This window comes from Cydia strobilella, chromosome 16, assembly GCF_947568885.1.
Source record: "Cydia strobilella chromosome 16, ilCydStro3.1, whole genome shotgun sequence".
In the NCBI taxonomy this organism is placed as follows: Eukaryota; Metazoa; Arthropoda; class Insecta; order Lepidoptera; family Tortricidae; genus Cydia; species Cydia strobilella.
Window position 1 is genome coordinate 5404779 of NC_086056.1, and position 17243 is coordinate 5422021.

The 17243-nt window shown below is 37.0% G+C and overlaps 1 protein-coding gene across 1 annotated transcript in view; it reads left to right on the forward strand.

Annotated features, from left to right (window-relative positions):
* Positions 1-9823, forward strand: part of LOC134748280 (uncharacterized) — a 100290-nt gene extending 90467 nt beyond the window's left edge. The window contains exons 8-9 of the mRNA XM_063683014.1: positions 8497-8673; positions 9394-9823. Coding sequence (XP_063539084.1) covers positions 8497-8673; positions 9394-9602 — 386 coding nt within the window. The 3' untranslated portion in view covers positions 9603-9823. The remainder of the gene's footprint in view (positions 1-8496; positions 8674-9393) is intronic.
* The last annotated feature ends 7420 nt before the right edge of the window (positions 9824-17243 follow it).

The following is a 17243-nucleotide window of genomic DNA, read 5'->3' on the forward strand; positions in this document are numbered from 1 at the left end:
ATGTCAGGTTTTTTCATTTCGTTGAATAGGGCTTTCAAAATGAATAGGGATAAGCGCTTCGAAAAATTAAAAATGTGTTTTCCCTCTTAACTTTTGAACTGTTGGTCCAAAAAATATGAAAATAATTACAAAAATAGTACTTTTTTTAAATTTATTTATTTACTTATCCATTAAATTTACAGAGTAATGAAAACACTTATCTGCCAAACTGCAGAACAGTTTTTTGGCAAAAACTAAATTTACCCTCCACCATACTAGTATTAAAAATATTAATACTTTTAATTACATAATTATGTTATATTGAACCTTAACTTACATACGAGTGGTTACATACATAGGTAATTAATAAACACATTCAATTAAAGTTAAAACAATCGTGATCAGTTAAGCCGTTTTTGAGTTATCGCTACACTTCTTCCCTTCTTATTTTAATTAAAAGCCTGGCAACCCTTATTTGTGACCAGGTTTTTGCAGTCAACCCTATACCACTATATTCGTAATAAAATTACCATAATTTTGATATACAGGTTGGCTAAAAAATAAGTGCATTCCCGTTGCCAGGGAGGTTTTGGGATTATATGAGCAACTTTTACCATAGGACCAATCACGAAATCGCGAAATAAAACTTTACCCTCCTATAGAAAATGAACCAGCCAAAATGTATGAAACAGTCAAATTTTTTTTCGCGATTTCGGGGACGGTCCCGTAGTAAAAGTTGCTCAGTATAATCCCAGAACCTCCCTGGCAACGGGAATGCACTTATTTTTTAGCCACCCTGTATATTTCAAGCGTCAGGCATTTGAGTGCAATTATCGACATAAACTCACACAAGTTGTAAACTTTCCATTGGAACTTTAAAAGGAGCAAAGCTCATCCTCACTTCTTAGACACATGGCACACCATGAATAAGCGGGCATCCCGCTCGTTTCTTCCCAGAACGTGCAGAATGTGGAATGAGTTGCCTCCTGAGGTATTTCCTTTGTGCTACGACATGGGATTCTTCAAGAAGCGGGTATTTAGGGTTCTCAAGGGTCGGCAATGCTTAAGTGGCTCCTGTGATGTTGCTTACGTCCATGGGCGACGATGACTGTTTCCCATCAGGCGGCTCGTCTGCTCGTTTGCTGAATATCACATAAAAAAAAAAAAAAAAACATTTCGTTCGTCAGGCAAGTCGGTTAAATTTAAAGACATTTTTTTTATCAAATATTAATTAAGAATAGGCTTGACCATATTAGGCAACCCTGTTTATTTATGTTCAGAAACATATTTTGTTTCATAGAATATAAGTTTCATCCATCAAGCTTATCGATGAAGGTCAGCCATATATAACGTATCTCCTACTACACTACAATACAATTTTGTATTATTTTTTAAGATGAAAGTGGAGGACCCGCTTGAAATCGTTCATACAAACGTAATCCTCATTTTCCTCTCTTGATCTTAACATGATTGAAAATATTTTGACACATTTAGTTCTTTAATCAACCACAGCTATATGCCTACGTTTGATTTTTTCATATTTTTAATTAAGTAGTATAAAAGTTAGGTTTTGTGCACCTAGTTTTTTAAAAATTCAAGAAATTTAAAATAGTCAAACGTAGGGGCATAGCTATTGTTAATATACATTAAATAATGTACAAATATTTTTAATAATGTCAGTATCCAGAGAGGAAAATGGGGACTACGTATGTATGAAGTGAAGTGGCCGTCTCCTTTCCTCTTAACTACCAATTCATAAACTATATTATTCAATATTATAAGCTCTACCAGTAGTCAGTTAAATTTGTTGCTATTAGTTCAAGAATTAAATTGATTAATTAAGGTAATAGTGGGTTAAGCCAGTACAATTTATGAAAAATTAGTAGCGCTGTCATCATTATAAGATGGTTGCCAAAAAATATGAATAGAAATATTGAGGCGTTTAACTAGTGACTTCATCGATTAGAAACCTGTGTGCTGTTAAACAACTTTCTAACAAAACATTAACATGAAATTAGCTCTTACGTATAACGTAACTACATAGTTTTCCATACACAGCCATCTACCATTCTCAAATAAATTGGATCAGAAATTAGTGCTCCTAGGAGACGTCAACGTCCTATTACCGAGACGCGTTCTAGACTAATTATTTAGAACATTATGTGAAAGGGTCGCTCGTTGTGTGATATGATATTTGACGAAGGGTCACAGTGATAGGTACGAGTACGATATATGCAGCAAATTAAGTTGTATAAATTATTTCTAAAATGAACCTAAATTGACAGGTTGGCAAAAGTTTTACACGTTATCCAAGGTAAAAAATAAATAATATGTTTATTTCTTTTTAAGCGATGATTCATTTTGACCAGCTTCGAAACGACGTGAAATTAACTGTCACATATTATGTAAAAAACATCGATGTCTAAACAGTCAAGTATTTTTTTTTTGTACAGAAAAATATCGCTTTTTCGCGTTAAATATAAGAGATAATACAGGTGCATGTTTGTACTAAAATTAAGTAGTATGCTAATAATCGGGAAAAAATGCTTAAGCTTACTGCTTAACACAGTTCAACTTGAGATAAAAGCGAAACTTAAACGAAGCTATGATGTTCAGAAAAGTCCTTGGGCAAGCAACGCGCCTTAAAAGCGCGTCGTGTACCTTTTACATAATGGAAGAGAATTAGATGAGGCCGGGAAGATGTATTAAATAAATTCCTAATTAGGCCGCGATAACGGACATCACAGGGATTTCTATTGCAGACTTCGCCTTATAGTTTCGCCATGTCCGTCTGTCTATCCGTCCACGACTTTGCTCCGTGATCGTTCGAGCTAGAAAGCTGCAATTTGGCATAGATATATAAATCAATCATGGCGACAGTGGTAAAATTAAAACTACAAAAAAATTTGGGTAGGGCGTACAAAAGTGGGTATGACTGTTTTTTCACTATAGCACAGGGCGGACACGCTATACATCAAAAACCACTTGCGTTTCTATGTGTGAACGGCACGTCAGTACACGCGGCATGCGTCATAGTGTGAGTAAGTTGTTTAAAAATAGTACTGAGCGGCCGGCAAACGGCCGTCAATCTGCTGTCGCGGGACGAGGTAATTCGAGTCGGGGCGGGGCTGTGCGTGGCAGTTCTATATGATAATACTATTACTTATTCTGTGACTGTAGTGTGGGGTATCGTTGCATATGGTTTTTTAAAACTAATAAAATAAGGGACTCAAACAACCATTTTTTTGTATAGTGGATGTTTATGTAAATAATCGCTGCGAAAGAAACAAATATACCTCTTACTTTTCATCCCTGCGGAGAAACTAGGCCTTATTGGGATTAGTACAGTTTTTTACAACGTTTTCCTTCACTGAAGGGCGACTAAAATTCAAAAAATTCGTTGATACTAGCCGGGGTTAAAAAACCGCGACCTCCGAATTGAAAGGCACACACGAAGTGCACAAAATGGCACGATCGCAGCTGGAACACCCTCAGCTCGTATCGGGTGTATTAAATACATAGAATTATATATATTTTACCCTGTCAACCCGCTATACACTCTATTTCTCTCTGAAATACAATCCCAAACAGAATAATATACCTGACTATCAACACAATTCCAATTTAATAACAAAATTACCAACCCTACTGACTATCAAGGATTGGCAAAACCTCGAGAATATCATAAATATATGTAAATTAGGTGTAGCGCTTATCAGGGTTGAGCGAAATTAATCCTTGCATAAATTTGTACTAAACGCCAGAACAATGCCTCCATATTCATCAAACGCACAACCTGCGCTTAGCTTATTGGCTGTCGGGATACAGAACAAATACATATTTAGGATTAAAGAGTTATGGCAATGGAGATTAGGCGAAAATATAATATTGAGACACAAAATATTATTTTATAGCATAGGAGTATCTAGCGTATCAGGTGTTCAAAATCGTTAAAATATAAATTAATTGTTAAGGTTATAAATTTAATAATGATTCAAACGCCCGTCCTCAGCTTACGCGGCTAACGTCCTGACCTTAAGGCCACGTGATGGCCGTTAGTATATGACATTTATTTCAGATTATTAATTGATCTCAGTTTGCTACCACAGCAATGTACAAGATTTGTTTGTCAAAAAGAGATCAATTTATAAAATTTGAATAGGCCTCCAGAGTTCGGAACTTATAATGCATAAGCTATGTCCGCCGAACAATATGAACGCGACGTCTGCTACTTAGCGAGGTTGGATCCACACATGGAGCGTGCTGTGATTCCTGGGGGCCTAGCCAAGATCACAATCGTACATCGACACACGCCAATCGAAAAGAAACAATGTATCGAGATGACAGATGCTGGAAACTGGAAATAAGTCACGTGACTATTTCTTTACATTATTTAAGTTCCGTTGGCGTTTTTAACAACGGTTGACATCTAGGCCCCCTGATACAATCAATCGGATGGACATTACACTGCTTAAACTATGTTGGCTGAATATGGCAAAATGGCAAAAGCGAAACCATATGTTGGAGCGAGACACAGCGATCGGACCTTTCGTTCCCACCTATGGTTGCCACCGCCGCCGCCGCCGGTCGCGCAATATCGTGGCCGGGAGGATGCCGTCCTCTCGAGCAACATTGTTGCTTGCTCAACTCATGTAGCATAAACAATCATAGGAAATTACAAAGCTCTTTATCAAAATGCAGCCTTAGCCGAGCCTCATTCGGCGACCCTTGATGAGGGCGGCCATTTTTATTTAAAGCCCGTCCCTTATTGGGCCCTCCCGCCTAATAACGCAACTTGGAAAATGTACAGTATTATAAAAAGTAGGACTGCAACAGAGCTCTGGGTGCTATAACGGTGATATTACAGTACAGAATAAAAGTGTCATGTTATTACGCAAGGGACATTCAGAATAAATGTGTATCTAAATTAAATTGAATTAAAAAACTCATTTAAACTGTTTTCAAGTGATTCAAATCCAAAACATTTAAAAAATATTTGAAGAAAAAAAAATGTGATAAGAAACAACTTAAAACTTGTTACCAAAAAAAATATATACACATAGCCACATATTTCGCCTAAGGTGTAGAGTTTGTGAAGTTAGGGCCTGTAGAGTTAGAAGCTTGGCTCTACAAAAGATCAGATAACTTTTTAACAGGCAGTGCGAGCCTTATGGTTTCGTCTTGGCAACATTTTACATGAAATGTTTTTGGTGGAATACGATAATTCTTGTAGTAACGAAACGGCCAAGCCACATAATTTTGACTAAGGTGTAGAGTCTGTGAAGTTAGAGCTTGTAGGGTTAGTGCGTGTCATTGGCTCTACATGAGATCTGATAACTTTTTGACAGTGCGTGCCTTATTGGCCTCGTACTCGCTACATGTTACATGAAAATGTTTTTGATGGGATTTAATATAAGTATGTACATCAAATTACATAACAATATTTTCAATAATGTCAATATACAGAGGGGAAAGTGGGGACTACGTTCGTATTGAGAAGCGGTAGTCCACCATCCTCTTAAGTCATGTGTAGTATGTGGGCGGAGGAATTGCTAAATTCTCTGAGTTCCGAATAGCTACAATAGTCATTCATAGCCCAGTCAAAAAGGTAGTTTTATTTAGGTCAAGTTAATAAATATTTAAAATACTGAAAATAAATATTTCAGGCGTGCAACTTACAAACCGAAGTTCGTAGTTTCGTATCCTCTGAGTGTCGTAACTGTCGTAAGTAACAACTAGTTTATATCTCATTTACGAAATATGTACGTATCGTTTGATATAATTACTAGTCTCTGGTAAAGGCAAATAACTGGGTTTGCAAGATTTTACGTATTTATAGTAGGTATACTAGCTTCTGCCCGGGACTTTGTCTATGTGGAATGATGGTGATGATTGATGAATACTGTATGTCCTTTCCCGGGTCTCAAACGTATCCATATTTTTTTGGAATATCATCTTAATCGGTCCAGCAATTTAAGCGTGAAGAGATCTGACAGTCAGACAGAGTTACTTTCGCATTTATAACATTGTGATAACATTATTTGGGAGTACATTTAACTAAGCGAACTCTACATCGACTTCCACATTCTTGTCAGTGCAAAATCTGTGCATTATTAGCTTGGTTCAACTCTATGTACATATAAACTATATAGTGTATCATCTACAAATATTTCACAGCACGGGCCATTGAAAAGACCCTAGCCTTAAATAACACGTTAACCCACTCTTCCATTAGCGGGAATCGGTTGACAGAAAGAGGACAACAAGCTTTATTTACGTTCATTTGGCCAAGGCCGTGTTATTGCTAATGGTAGCAAGCACCGGTCATAAAGGCGACCAGTGTGATGTGTGATTTCGAGGTCTGTTTGAGATCTATGGTAAAGATACTAAATGTTTATACGTAAACAAAAAACTTTAAGCGGGATTTACATTACGAAATTAGTGGCGTGAAATTGATTTCGTGACAATAGTATTACCAACAGTTTCACGTGTAATTTAATATTTTCGTAATGCACGCATTAATTTCATGAAAGCAAATCAATTTCGTGCCCTGCACGATTTTATGGTGAAATTAGTGTCCTGCAACTAATTTCGTAGTGTAAATGCGAAAAACTAGTGTCGCGAAAGTGCCCGCGCTGTGCGGTGCGGACGCTTCGATGCTGATGGGACCGTGATCACTGCGATACTGTGAATTTCACGACGCTGAATATTTCACGAAATTACTTTCGCATATATCGAAACTTCGTGAAATTGATTTCGACATGCATGAAACTAATTTCGTAATGTAAATCCCGCTTACAGCCACATAAACCTAGCCGCCGTTATACAATCGAAGTTACGGTTTCATTTCAAAACGGCATTCTGAAATATCGTAAAGTTTTACATTAACATTCAAGTAACGTAATATATAGACGGTCTTACCAACATTGACCTTAAAGATTTTTAATACTGGTTGCCCAAAACGATAGACTCGCGAAACAAGCGACATACACATCCCAGGATACGTTAAAACGACGGCTTTTGGGGCTTTTCAGACTGAAACCAAGAAATAAGATTAAGATAAGATTTTCCTTATGGTAAATAAAGCGCTGGAAAATTGTTTTTTTGTCGTATATATTTAATAATCCTTTATAAAAATTTAAATGAAATGACGGACCCTCAATACTGTTTTTATGTCGGAAGGTAAAAAAGTTTTGTGCCCTTGTTAATTATCTATTAAATCTTTTTATAAAGCGAAAACTTTTCAAAGAGGATTTTTGCTACGACTTTAAAAATGACAAATATTTAATATCGTTGCTTAAAAAAATCAACAGATTTACTAAAGATAGCTTTATCAGGAGGCATATTCAAGCTTTTACAAATTGTTATTTTTTCTGATTTTGCCATTATTGGCTGTGCATCATATCAAAAACAAATCAAGTTCAGATTTTTAATCAGACGGTGAAGTGATGCTCGAACTCTGCCCATACCTATTCCAAAATATAGAAGTTAAATGACAATTAAGAAAGACAAATAGTTAGACCAGGTATTTCGTAAAATATTAATTTATCATTATCAGAGCAATAATGAAACTGTGAGAGATGATGACATTATGTACCATTCCTCAAATACATGTTGTAATTATAACTATGTCGCGACCATACCATAGTGTAGGTAACATATCATTTATATTCATAAAGTATTATACCTATATAGTGGCGTTATACGACGTTCCAAGTCTGGAATGTGTCTGAGACAGAGGCGTTGCGCGTTGTCGTATTTTATTCAGGACTTAGTTTACTCAACTACATTAAATATAATAAATTATTTGTATGCTACTTTTTTATGTGTCTTGAAAGCCATAAAGGGCAGGTGTCGTCTTGTTATTTATATTCGTTTATAATATATTATAGACTTCTAGTCGTATAAGGAAATAGGGATAAAAAAAATCATCTCATACCTGCTAGTATGAGTTTCTTTCTCGCGCGCGACCCCACACATAAGTGAGAAGTGCGACTTCAAGTATAGACTTGCGCGCGAGAACGTAACTCATGCTAGCCATTCTGGTATAGGTTTCAAAAAAGAAATTTGAGCCTGAAACCTGTAGTTAAAGTGTTTACTTTAGTGTCTACCTACTTCAAACATAAACCTGCCATATTATTGATTCTTCACCGACAGTGCTAGGAATTGATAAATTTCTAAACTACGCAACTGAACGTATGACCTTGCCGAGATTAATTAGAAAGCTCCCGAGTGTCCTAGACATATTAAATATATATTAGAACGGGTCACTTAATATAGCTTTAATATTAGAGAACTACTAATTAACTAGTACTTTATCGTGTGCCATTCGGGATGGCTGATCGTCGAGCGACGAAATAGGCAGACTAGCTGTTTCTTTTCGATAGAGTTATCTGCAGGAAAGGCAAGGGTCTATGCATATATATCCTCAATATTATTTCCCAACACATTATTGGTATGGTTACCATTAGAAAAGATCCCTTTTCTATTTTCTAAATCATATTCATCGGTTTCCAGCAGCCACATCGTCGGAGATGTACAACCGACAGCGGAACGCGTCCGGCGCTCTAGACAGCAGAGGGCTGGTGGCAGTCATCAAGCGGCAGGTTCCGCTGGCGGGCCAGCTGGGGCATGAGCTCGCTTGGGGTCAAGGGTGGGGGTGGGTCACGCTGCCGAACGGCGTGTGGAGCGGACGTGAGTACCTGTTAAGCTGGCCATACACACTAGGGTACGTACAGTTCAACTGCACAGGTAAAGATGGGTAGAAAACTGCGCAGTCGAATGCCACACACGCTACGTTTTACCTGTGCAGTTGGCAAAACTGCGCAGGCTTACCCTAGTGTGTATGGCCAGCTGTAGATTGGATACAGCTAGTCTTCCGAGGCCTGGGCGCGATCATGTAATGGTGGTCCCACACTGGCTGTTATGTGACATTATATATATATATACAGACAGACATATATACTTTGTGACAGGGACAACATAATAATATTGATAGTGTTTTATTATGTTGTCCCTGATGTTACACAATGTTATATAAATAACATTTAATAACAGCTAGTGTGGGAACACCACACGACAACTGGGCCTCGTAACCATTATGGCGATTAACACTAGCCCCATTGCAAAAACAAGGCAGGATCGATGTCAAAATACGGAAACTGCCTAGGACAATCGTTGATAGAAAAAACCAAAAGAAACTTAAGTATGTAATGTTTGGAAATAGTCACGTGACTTTTCGTAGTATCCGGATATTTTATTTCTTTTCTTTTTGGGTTTGTCGATGTACGACAGTCATCTTGGCTAGGCTTGACTAGATGCAGACACTCAAAAGATGCTAGTGTACCCCCACACTCTCTCTCGTCTCTTAGAACTGTTTCCAAATATATAACCAACACTAATTACCACTTTCAGGCCTCACCTGGTCCCAAGATGGCGACGACTTCGCCCTCCACGCTATGCCCATCATGCACCACACCAACGTTTCCCAAGCCTGCTCCATGCTAGACGGCGTCACGGCATACGAAGCGTCCGCGTACGACCAAGCCCTCTCCGAGTATGACGACTCAGGCACCAGCGATGACTGGGACATGGGTGTCGATTGCGGGGACTTCATGATGTAAAGTAAACTGATGTCGTGGCCACCTTAGTGCGAGTTATTGATGATGGAAGAATCGTGCCGCCGAGTTTGATGCCGGCTATACACACTAGTCGAGAGACCCCGAGACAGGCAGGGAACGAGTGTGTACATACTGTCCCTTCTCGTCTCGCTCTTACTCGTCTCGTCTTGCCCTTCTCCGATTGGATTGGAGCGGTGCCGAGACTCGGTGAGAGGCTCTCCACGAGCGTGTACAGCCAGCCTGACAGCTGAATACTTGGCGCTGTGCCGCCATAGGTTTTTGATGGATTGTTTAACGCCAATTTTTGACAACCAGAATGGGGTTGGCAACTGTTAAAGGTTTGCATAGATGGCATTATGTGTATGAGTTTTGGCTTAAAGGGCTGGATGGCTGGCCATAAAATTCCAAAAAAAAACAAGAATTTGACGCAATTCCAGGGATTGACAGGAAAACCTATGCTTGCGCCACCTGTAAAATACTTCGACCAGCTAACCCGATTATCGCAGCCGCCATCTACATCAGCTGTCAAATTTGAAGCATGAATTATTCTTAGACTTCAAATCTATTACCTATAAAATTAATAACTTTTTGGTGCGAGCGCAGCGTAGTAACAGTCAATCAGATTAGATTTTGTTATCGACTGAGCTGTTTTTCTATTTAGGTACGGGAATGGAATTTTTACAGCTTTAATACTAATGTGGCCAAGACACAGTTAACTTAGAAACCTTTTTAGTTAATTGTAATGAGATCAAAGTCCTTGTTCCATGAATATGTTACTTTTGTAGGTGTAGATGTGACTGCCAGATATTACCAATTAAGTATATTCCTGACCTTGTAATGGCGAGCTCTACTAGTATACTAAGTGAACGGTATAGTCTACTTGCCTTTTATAACCAATTCTACCTAACGTCAATCAAGGAGGTAGTATTATATCAATCTTGACTACTGATGTGCCGTCGAAAAGTTTACAAAACTTCTCATATGGGAATGGGAGTGGGAATGTTTCCTTTGTTTCCAGTGATTTTTTAACGGGCCCACTGATTACTAGTTCGCTGGATGTGATCAGCCTGTCATTTGTTCGGAATTGTCAACTTTTTGTTCTAACTGACAGGCTGATGTCGTCCGGCGGACTATCAGCCGGGCTAGCACATGATTGGCGCGAGAGTATCTCGCCGCGACATAGACTACCCGTCCCTGTTTCGCGGCGAGATACTGTCGCGCCAATCATGTGCTCGGCCTACTGTGGCCCTCTTAATGAAATTTCCGAGAACTTTTTCAACTTTTTGGAAATTTTCCGCAACTTATACATATGTAAGTCTAGTGCTATAAAAAGCTTCTTTACAATTGGAGCAAGGACATACTCGTAGTCTGAAATAGACTGTAAAGGTATACACACTGAATTATTGGCAAATTTATTTGACATTTACCCCGCAAATGACCTTTAGTACGTACATTAAATAAGCTAGGAAATAGAGAGTATGTGTATTTATAACTCCTGATGAAAAATTCCATTAAATCGACGTTAGATTAAAGTGCGACGAATAATTGTAAAACGCATAAACGGATGTTTAGATGGTAAATAATGTATGAGAGAACATTTCCAATAATAGGTATTATAAAGTGTGAGAGACGGTTTTTTACCCTTAGAATAAATGTTTTGAAACGTTACTTGTATCATGGGAGAACACGATATTTTTGCATGTGAATTTCGATGGTATTTATTGTATTTCTTGCACGTTTTTGTACGATTATACACGAACGCTTTGTTGCTCAAAATCGGATGAGAGTTGATGTGCTGGTCACACGAGAATATGTGCCAATGGTGGTTGTTGACAGTCAAAAAATTGCTTTCAACTAATATTTGCGTACCCTCAAACTTTAGGCGCCATAGTGGATTTCGTATATTAAAAACGAAAGTATACCTTTAAAATATCTGAACGAACTAAATCATGTAAGGAAAATAGAAAATATAAACTCTGAGGTATCTTTACATCATATAACAATTTTTGACTGTCGACAGTCTTAAATAATCATACTGTATGTTCTTATGAAACGTTTCAAGACGAAACATTGAGAGTCACTCGTACCTTCTCATACTGATAAATCGATGTATAAGTGTGGCGTCCTAATCGGCGTAAGACTATGGTTCAATGTACACTAAGGATACATTATTTGAGAAGCGAAGTATTCCGGCTCACCATCTTGATATTCCATATTTAATTACTTACTAATAAGTAATACCTTACAACCTTTTTAGTCGATGTTTTATTCCATTGCCACATTTTCATTTAATCTCAAATTTAACCTACAGAATGCATTTTTCAAAACCTTAGTAAATCGATTGTTTTGGAAAAAAACGCATTTCTTTCAAATGAAAATTTGGCAATTGAAACATCGGACAAAAATCTTGAATCTATGATGTTGCGATAGGATAGGTACCATATAAACATAAAAATATTGTAGTTTTAGGAAAGAGTTACGAGACCCTCGGTTGCGTGAACGGGAGATTTTATGGAATAGTTCACATGTTTGGCCACGCTATGCTTCTCAAACAATGTGGTTGGGGCCTGTTATCGAACATCCGATAGTAATACATTAGTAGCTGCATGCCCCATAGTTGTAACGTGTGTTCGACATGTATAGAATCTAGCTTTAAGGTTAGTTAAGTAGGTAAGGCCTACACTGACGATTGAGTGCCCTTTAGCTTCTGGCTTTTAAACCATGAAAAGTACAAGAAGATTCGTCAAGCGAATTTGCACGAAGAAGTAGGCGTCATTACATAAGCCAAGGATTTAATAAAAATAAATAGTTATAGAAGTTTGTGTAATATTGTACGAGTAAATTTATTTAACGCATTCACTGCCAGGGGGCGTGGCCTAGGAACAAACTTGTATGACGGTGAACGCACATGTGCGTTGGGGGCAGTGAATGTGTTAATGTTATAAATGCAAAGTAGGAAGATTAATAAATAAACAGGGTTTTGCCGAAGATCACAATTCTATTGATGATTTTCCGGTAGTTTATGAATAGGTAAAACAAAACCAAGCATTGCAATTAAAAAAAAATGAAAACCGTTGTTAATGTCGATCGGTCGATTTATTCATACTGAAATAAACTTAAAACCAACAACCTGCGCATAGGTAAACACTGTGTTATGTGCTCTCTATAATAATATGACAATTTCATGGCTTTGATGCCTACATTTATAAAATAATAATATTGTTTTGATATGTTTTGAGAAAACTTTTCGAATATTTACGTAACATAATCCAGGGTACCTACCTTATTTGGTTAAATTAATCATTTCAATATTACTTATATATATGACGATCACTTGCACTTATTAGTTTAAAGTGATCATAATATAACCAAATAATGAATAAAACTTTGCACAAACAGATACATGGGCATTAACCAATTTAAAATTAATAAATAATATATAATATTATGGCCCACTTGTCCCCAAAACACCAATTACGAAAATGTAATACTCAAATAAATTAATGTAAGTTAGTGTTGATGTTAGTCATGTAGAGACGTGGTCGGTAGAGAAAAGTAAATGAATGTAACATCCCTTATCTGAGTCTTTGAAAAGTTGCTTAATCTGCAAAAAAGATCTTTAGTCATGAGATTCTGTTTTTTTTAATAATCTAACAAACGAGTGAATGTGGTCCGGTTGCACGATCCACGATCGACAGGCTCGATAACGTAACTCTAAAGATGACGAACTTTCCATATGTATTTACGATTAGGATAACATTTGGTTAGGTGCAACTGATCCAATGTCTATTTGACAGTTTTCTCCAATCGAAGACGACAAAAAATCAAAGATAATTCTTTCGTTGAAAATTTTTCCATAAAATAATGTTCTAAAATTTTCCTTAACTTTGTTTACTTGCTCTTTGCAACTAATACACTAATGATAGTCTATGGCCTTCTGTTTTTTGTAAAAAATATTAGCTTGTATGTAAGCAGATTAGTTCCTTTCCAAAGCTCCAGATCGTGTCGGCATAGCGTATAAGTAGGTGTACTAGTTCAATTATCGAGTGCGTAGTGGCTATTCTCCCGACCTACCCAAAGACTGCCTAACGTAACTAGCGCTGCCGCGGCAGCCTCCCTAACCCCGCGCGGCTTCATTGCAAGATTTTTCTCTTACAACAGGTTAATAATTAAATATGTCTTTATTTCTAAATTATACAAAATACATTACAATTTACTATAAACTAAATAAAATAAAACTTATACCCACCTATGATAAGTCAAGTCCCCAAGGTCTGTCCCGCCGAAGAATGTCTACATAAGGCTGGCTACATTCCCACTCTGAATAGCGATGGCGTTGCCAAATCTTCGGCCTGGGAATGAACTAGGGTCACTCGTCTCAATGAGTCTTTTTCTTAGGCTCTGGAAGAGGTTATAGGCATCGTGATCATATTCTTTCTCAATTATATGCGTGATTCTGTTGAACAATCTTGCAATGAAGCTATAGATGTTGTAGAGCAATTCGTGTAAAGGGGCTACGTTTGTAAGGGAATGCGAAACCCACAAATGTATACGCCCAATGATCTCAGTGGTGTAGTCACGAGTTTAGAAGTCTTCTATAGAGGTAACTTTAACAAAAATATTGAAGGCTAAATAATGAAATACTTATTAGTACATTTAGCTAAATAAAATTCTGACCCACAGTGTTGCTCCACAGCTACTACACAAAAATGAACTGGATGGAAGGATGCCACTTAACAAATATCTGACTAATCATCTGTCAATTGTGTAGTTACGACTCCATTGGGAATCAGCGTTTCATTTTGAAAAGAGTGATGGAGAGGTTGGATTTTTATTTACGATAATAATATACTTATTCTCGTAACTGCACCACTTGATATTCTTAGAATAAATTAGAAGTATTAAGATTAGTGAGCGTTCCCGTGAATGTGCCATTATTTTATTTAAAATAATTAAATAAACAATTCCGGTTGTAAACCGGAGTTATATTGCATGTTCAATGTTTCCATTTTGATGTATGTTTGTTAAAAACAAGTTATACAAATTTGTAATAGTTAATATATTCCGTTTTTCTCAACACGATTATTGCCTTCGATAAAATGGAAGGCGTTAAACTTATGTATGTTTTGAGGGTATTAATGGCAAGAAACTTTAGGAAAGAAGTAGGCCAGTGAACTTAAAACCTTATAAAACTGTCAAGCAAAATGCAATCGACATGAGAACAGGGGGGCGGCAAGTAATATCTTAAGAATAGTATTAGTGTTGTTTGGGCCGCTTAAGAACCAAGATAATATTATTACGATAATATTATACGAGGAGATAATATTTGTTTTGACGCCAGTCAGGAGAAGTTAATATTAGTTGATGGTCTCTATGACACTTAGAGAAACGGTATTGTAACATAACTTGATTAGTAAGAAGGTATAATAATTTGAAAGTAAATGGTCCAGATTAACATAAAATAAGCTTACTAATCCAGAGCGGTTATTAAAATTCAGCCATACTACTCTGAACCTAAAGTTTTTTACCAACAAGTGTATTTTTATAAGCATGTCCAATTATTTTTCATAAGAAACTAATGAATTGATTTATATTAAGCAGCAATAAGATGCTGGTCAGTCGTGCTTGCTAGGATGTCGGTAAGGGGTGCATGACGAACATGCATATAATCGTTTTAGGGCGTGGTCATAGACGCTTGATCTCGCTTGGAATCACACGTATTTATTCTTATATAATTAATGTAATTATATACTTGATACTTCCAGTGATCAACCTTCCTCAAAACAACCCAAAAACACAGCTATTTTTTCAATCCTTGTTAATGAAAGTTTAGTAAAGAAACAATTTAAATACTTGTTAAGTTTTCATAAATTATTTGTAAAAATAAGTTGGTTAAAACCAGCTTCTTTCAAATAATAGTACCTAAATAATATTAGAGTTCATTTTGTAACATACCGACACACTAGAATTACAATGCCTGGTGACCTGGTGTACCTTTTATTCGTTTTTATTTTGAAATGTTTATTATTAATTTACTAGTATGTATTAATACGTTTCAGCATGTAATGTACTTCAATAAAATATATATTGGAGGACTTATTTTTACTGCAACTTAATGCCAGTGACAGTGTTATTCTAAACACATGATGCCTTAATTTCGGTTACAAAACTTGTATTTCCAACGAGATCAAGCAAGTAGTAATACTAATGTTCAGTCTTGACAAAATATGATGCGTAGACGTGAGTAGGTAGGTTCGACGTCGTGCCATGTGTTATTGTTCCTTCGGTCCTGTTCGCTCACAAGTGTATCATCATCATCAATATTTAAGAGCTATGCTCTCGTCGGTGGAGTAATCGCCACTCTTCTCTTTGCTGGGCCAGCCTTTTAACTCCCTCGTACGACACGACAGAAACTTTCTTTTGTTTGGCTGAGATACGTAAGCCTGGGCCGTCCTCTGCGTCTTTTCTCCTTAATCTTGCCCTCGAGGGTGTTTAAAAAGAATCTGTCGTGCCGTATCAAACAGTTATAAATTTATTATCCCGAAATTTTGTTTTTATTATAACAAAATGTGGTTATTACTAGAGTCTGTCTAAAAAAACTTTGCACCGACTTGACAAGATCAGTGTGATCATTATAATCGTATTTACGTAGAAATTTGACAAATTATGACATTGCCACACATTGTCCTTCCAAATGCCATGCAGCGTTAGCTTGGTCCGACTCTACTTCTATCTATATTAATCTATCACATTTTAAATAAACTTAATCTCTACCTGAAAAACCAGTTATTTTAATTATATAATCGCCTATAAATACATTAAAACGGTGTTTCGCTCTATAACGAGGAGCATTATCTACATCCGTTCGAGACGGCTAACCCAACCCGTAATAACATGACCCGTTTTAACATATTTTATGCGTCTGATTAGAGTATTGTACATCGCGCATGTCTATAAGTACAAACCTACACAGCTTTGTGAGCGAATTTGGACTGACCCGCAGTTCTTGATTGGGTTGCTATGTTTGACGATTGTTCAAATCAAATAGCTACTGCATATTGCATAATGATAATGAAAAATTACTCCTGTGTGCAGTTATTTGTAATTGGCAGGTTTCCGCAACTCGATGACGAGCGTCTATTTTGCGTGAGGGGGGATAGGCTAATCCAGCTAGCCCAACTCCTCATGAAATCCTATCAAACCTTTGATGAAATAAAACTATGAAAACGGATTATATCGCGTATATTGAATTTATAATACATCCAGACGTTACCTTTTACAAACGCTGCAAAGGGTAGGAAACGTCGGGATGTATTATAAATTCAATATACGCGATATAATCCGTTTTCATAGTTTTATTTCATAAGTAACTATCGCGGAAACCGAAGACAAACCTTTGATGTTGAGTAGGACCTCGGAGAGAAATCTCTGTGCTATTTAACTCAGATCAGTTGATAATTAAATCAACCTAATCAAGAAATGCCAGCTCTACGGAGCTTTTTGAAATAGTAGGTGAACTGCAAAGTCGAAAAAGTAATAACTTAGCGTAAACCTTAATCGACAATGTTTACGTGCTATATAATGAACAGCCTGCCAGTGCCTGTTAACCTGAGATGCTCACTTGAGTGCCATATGATACATAAG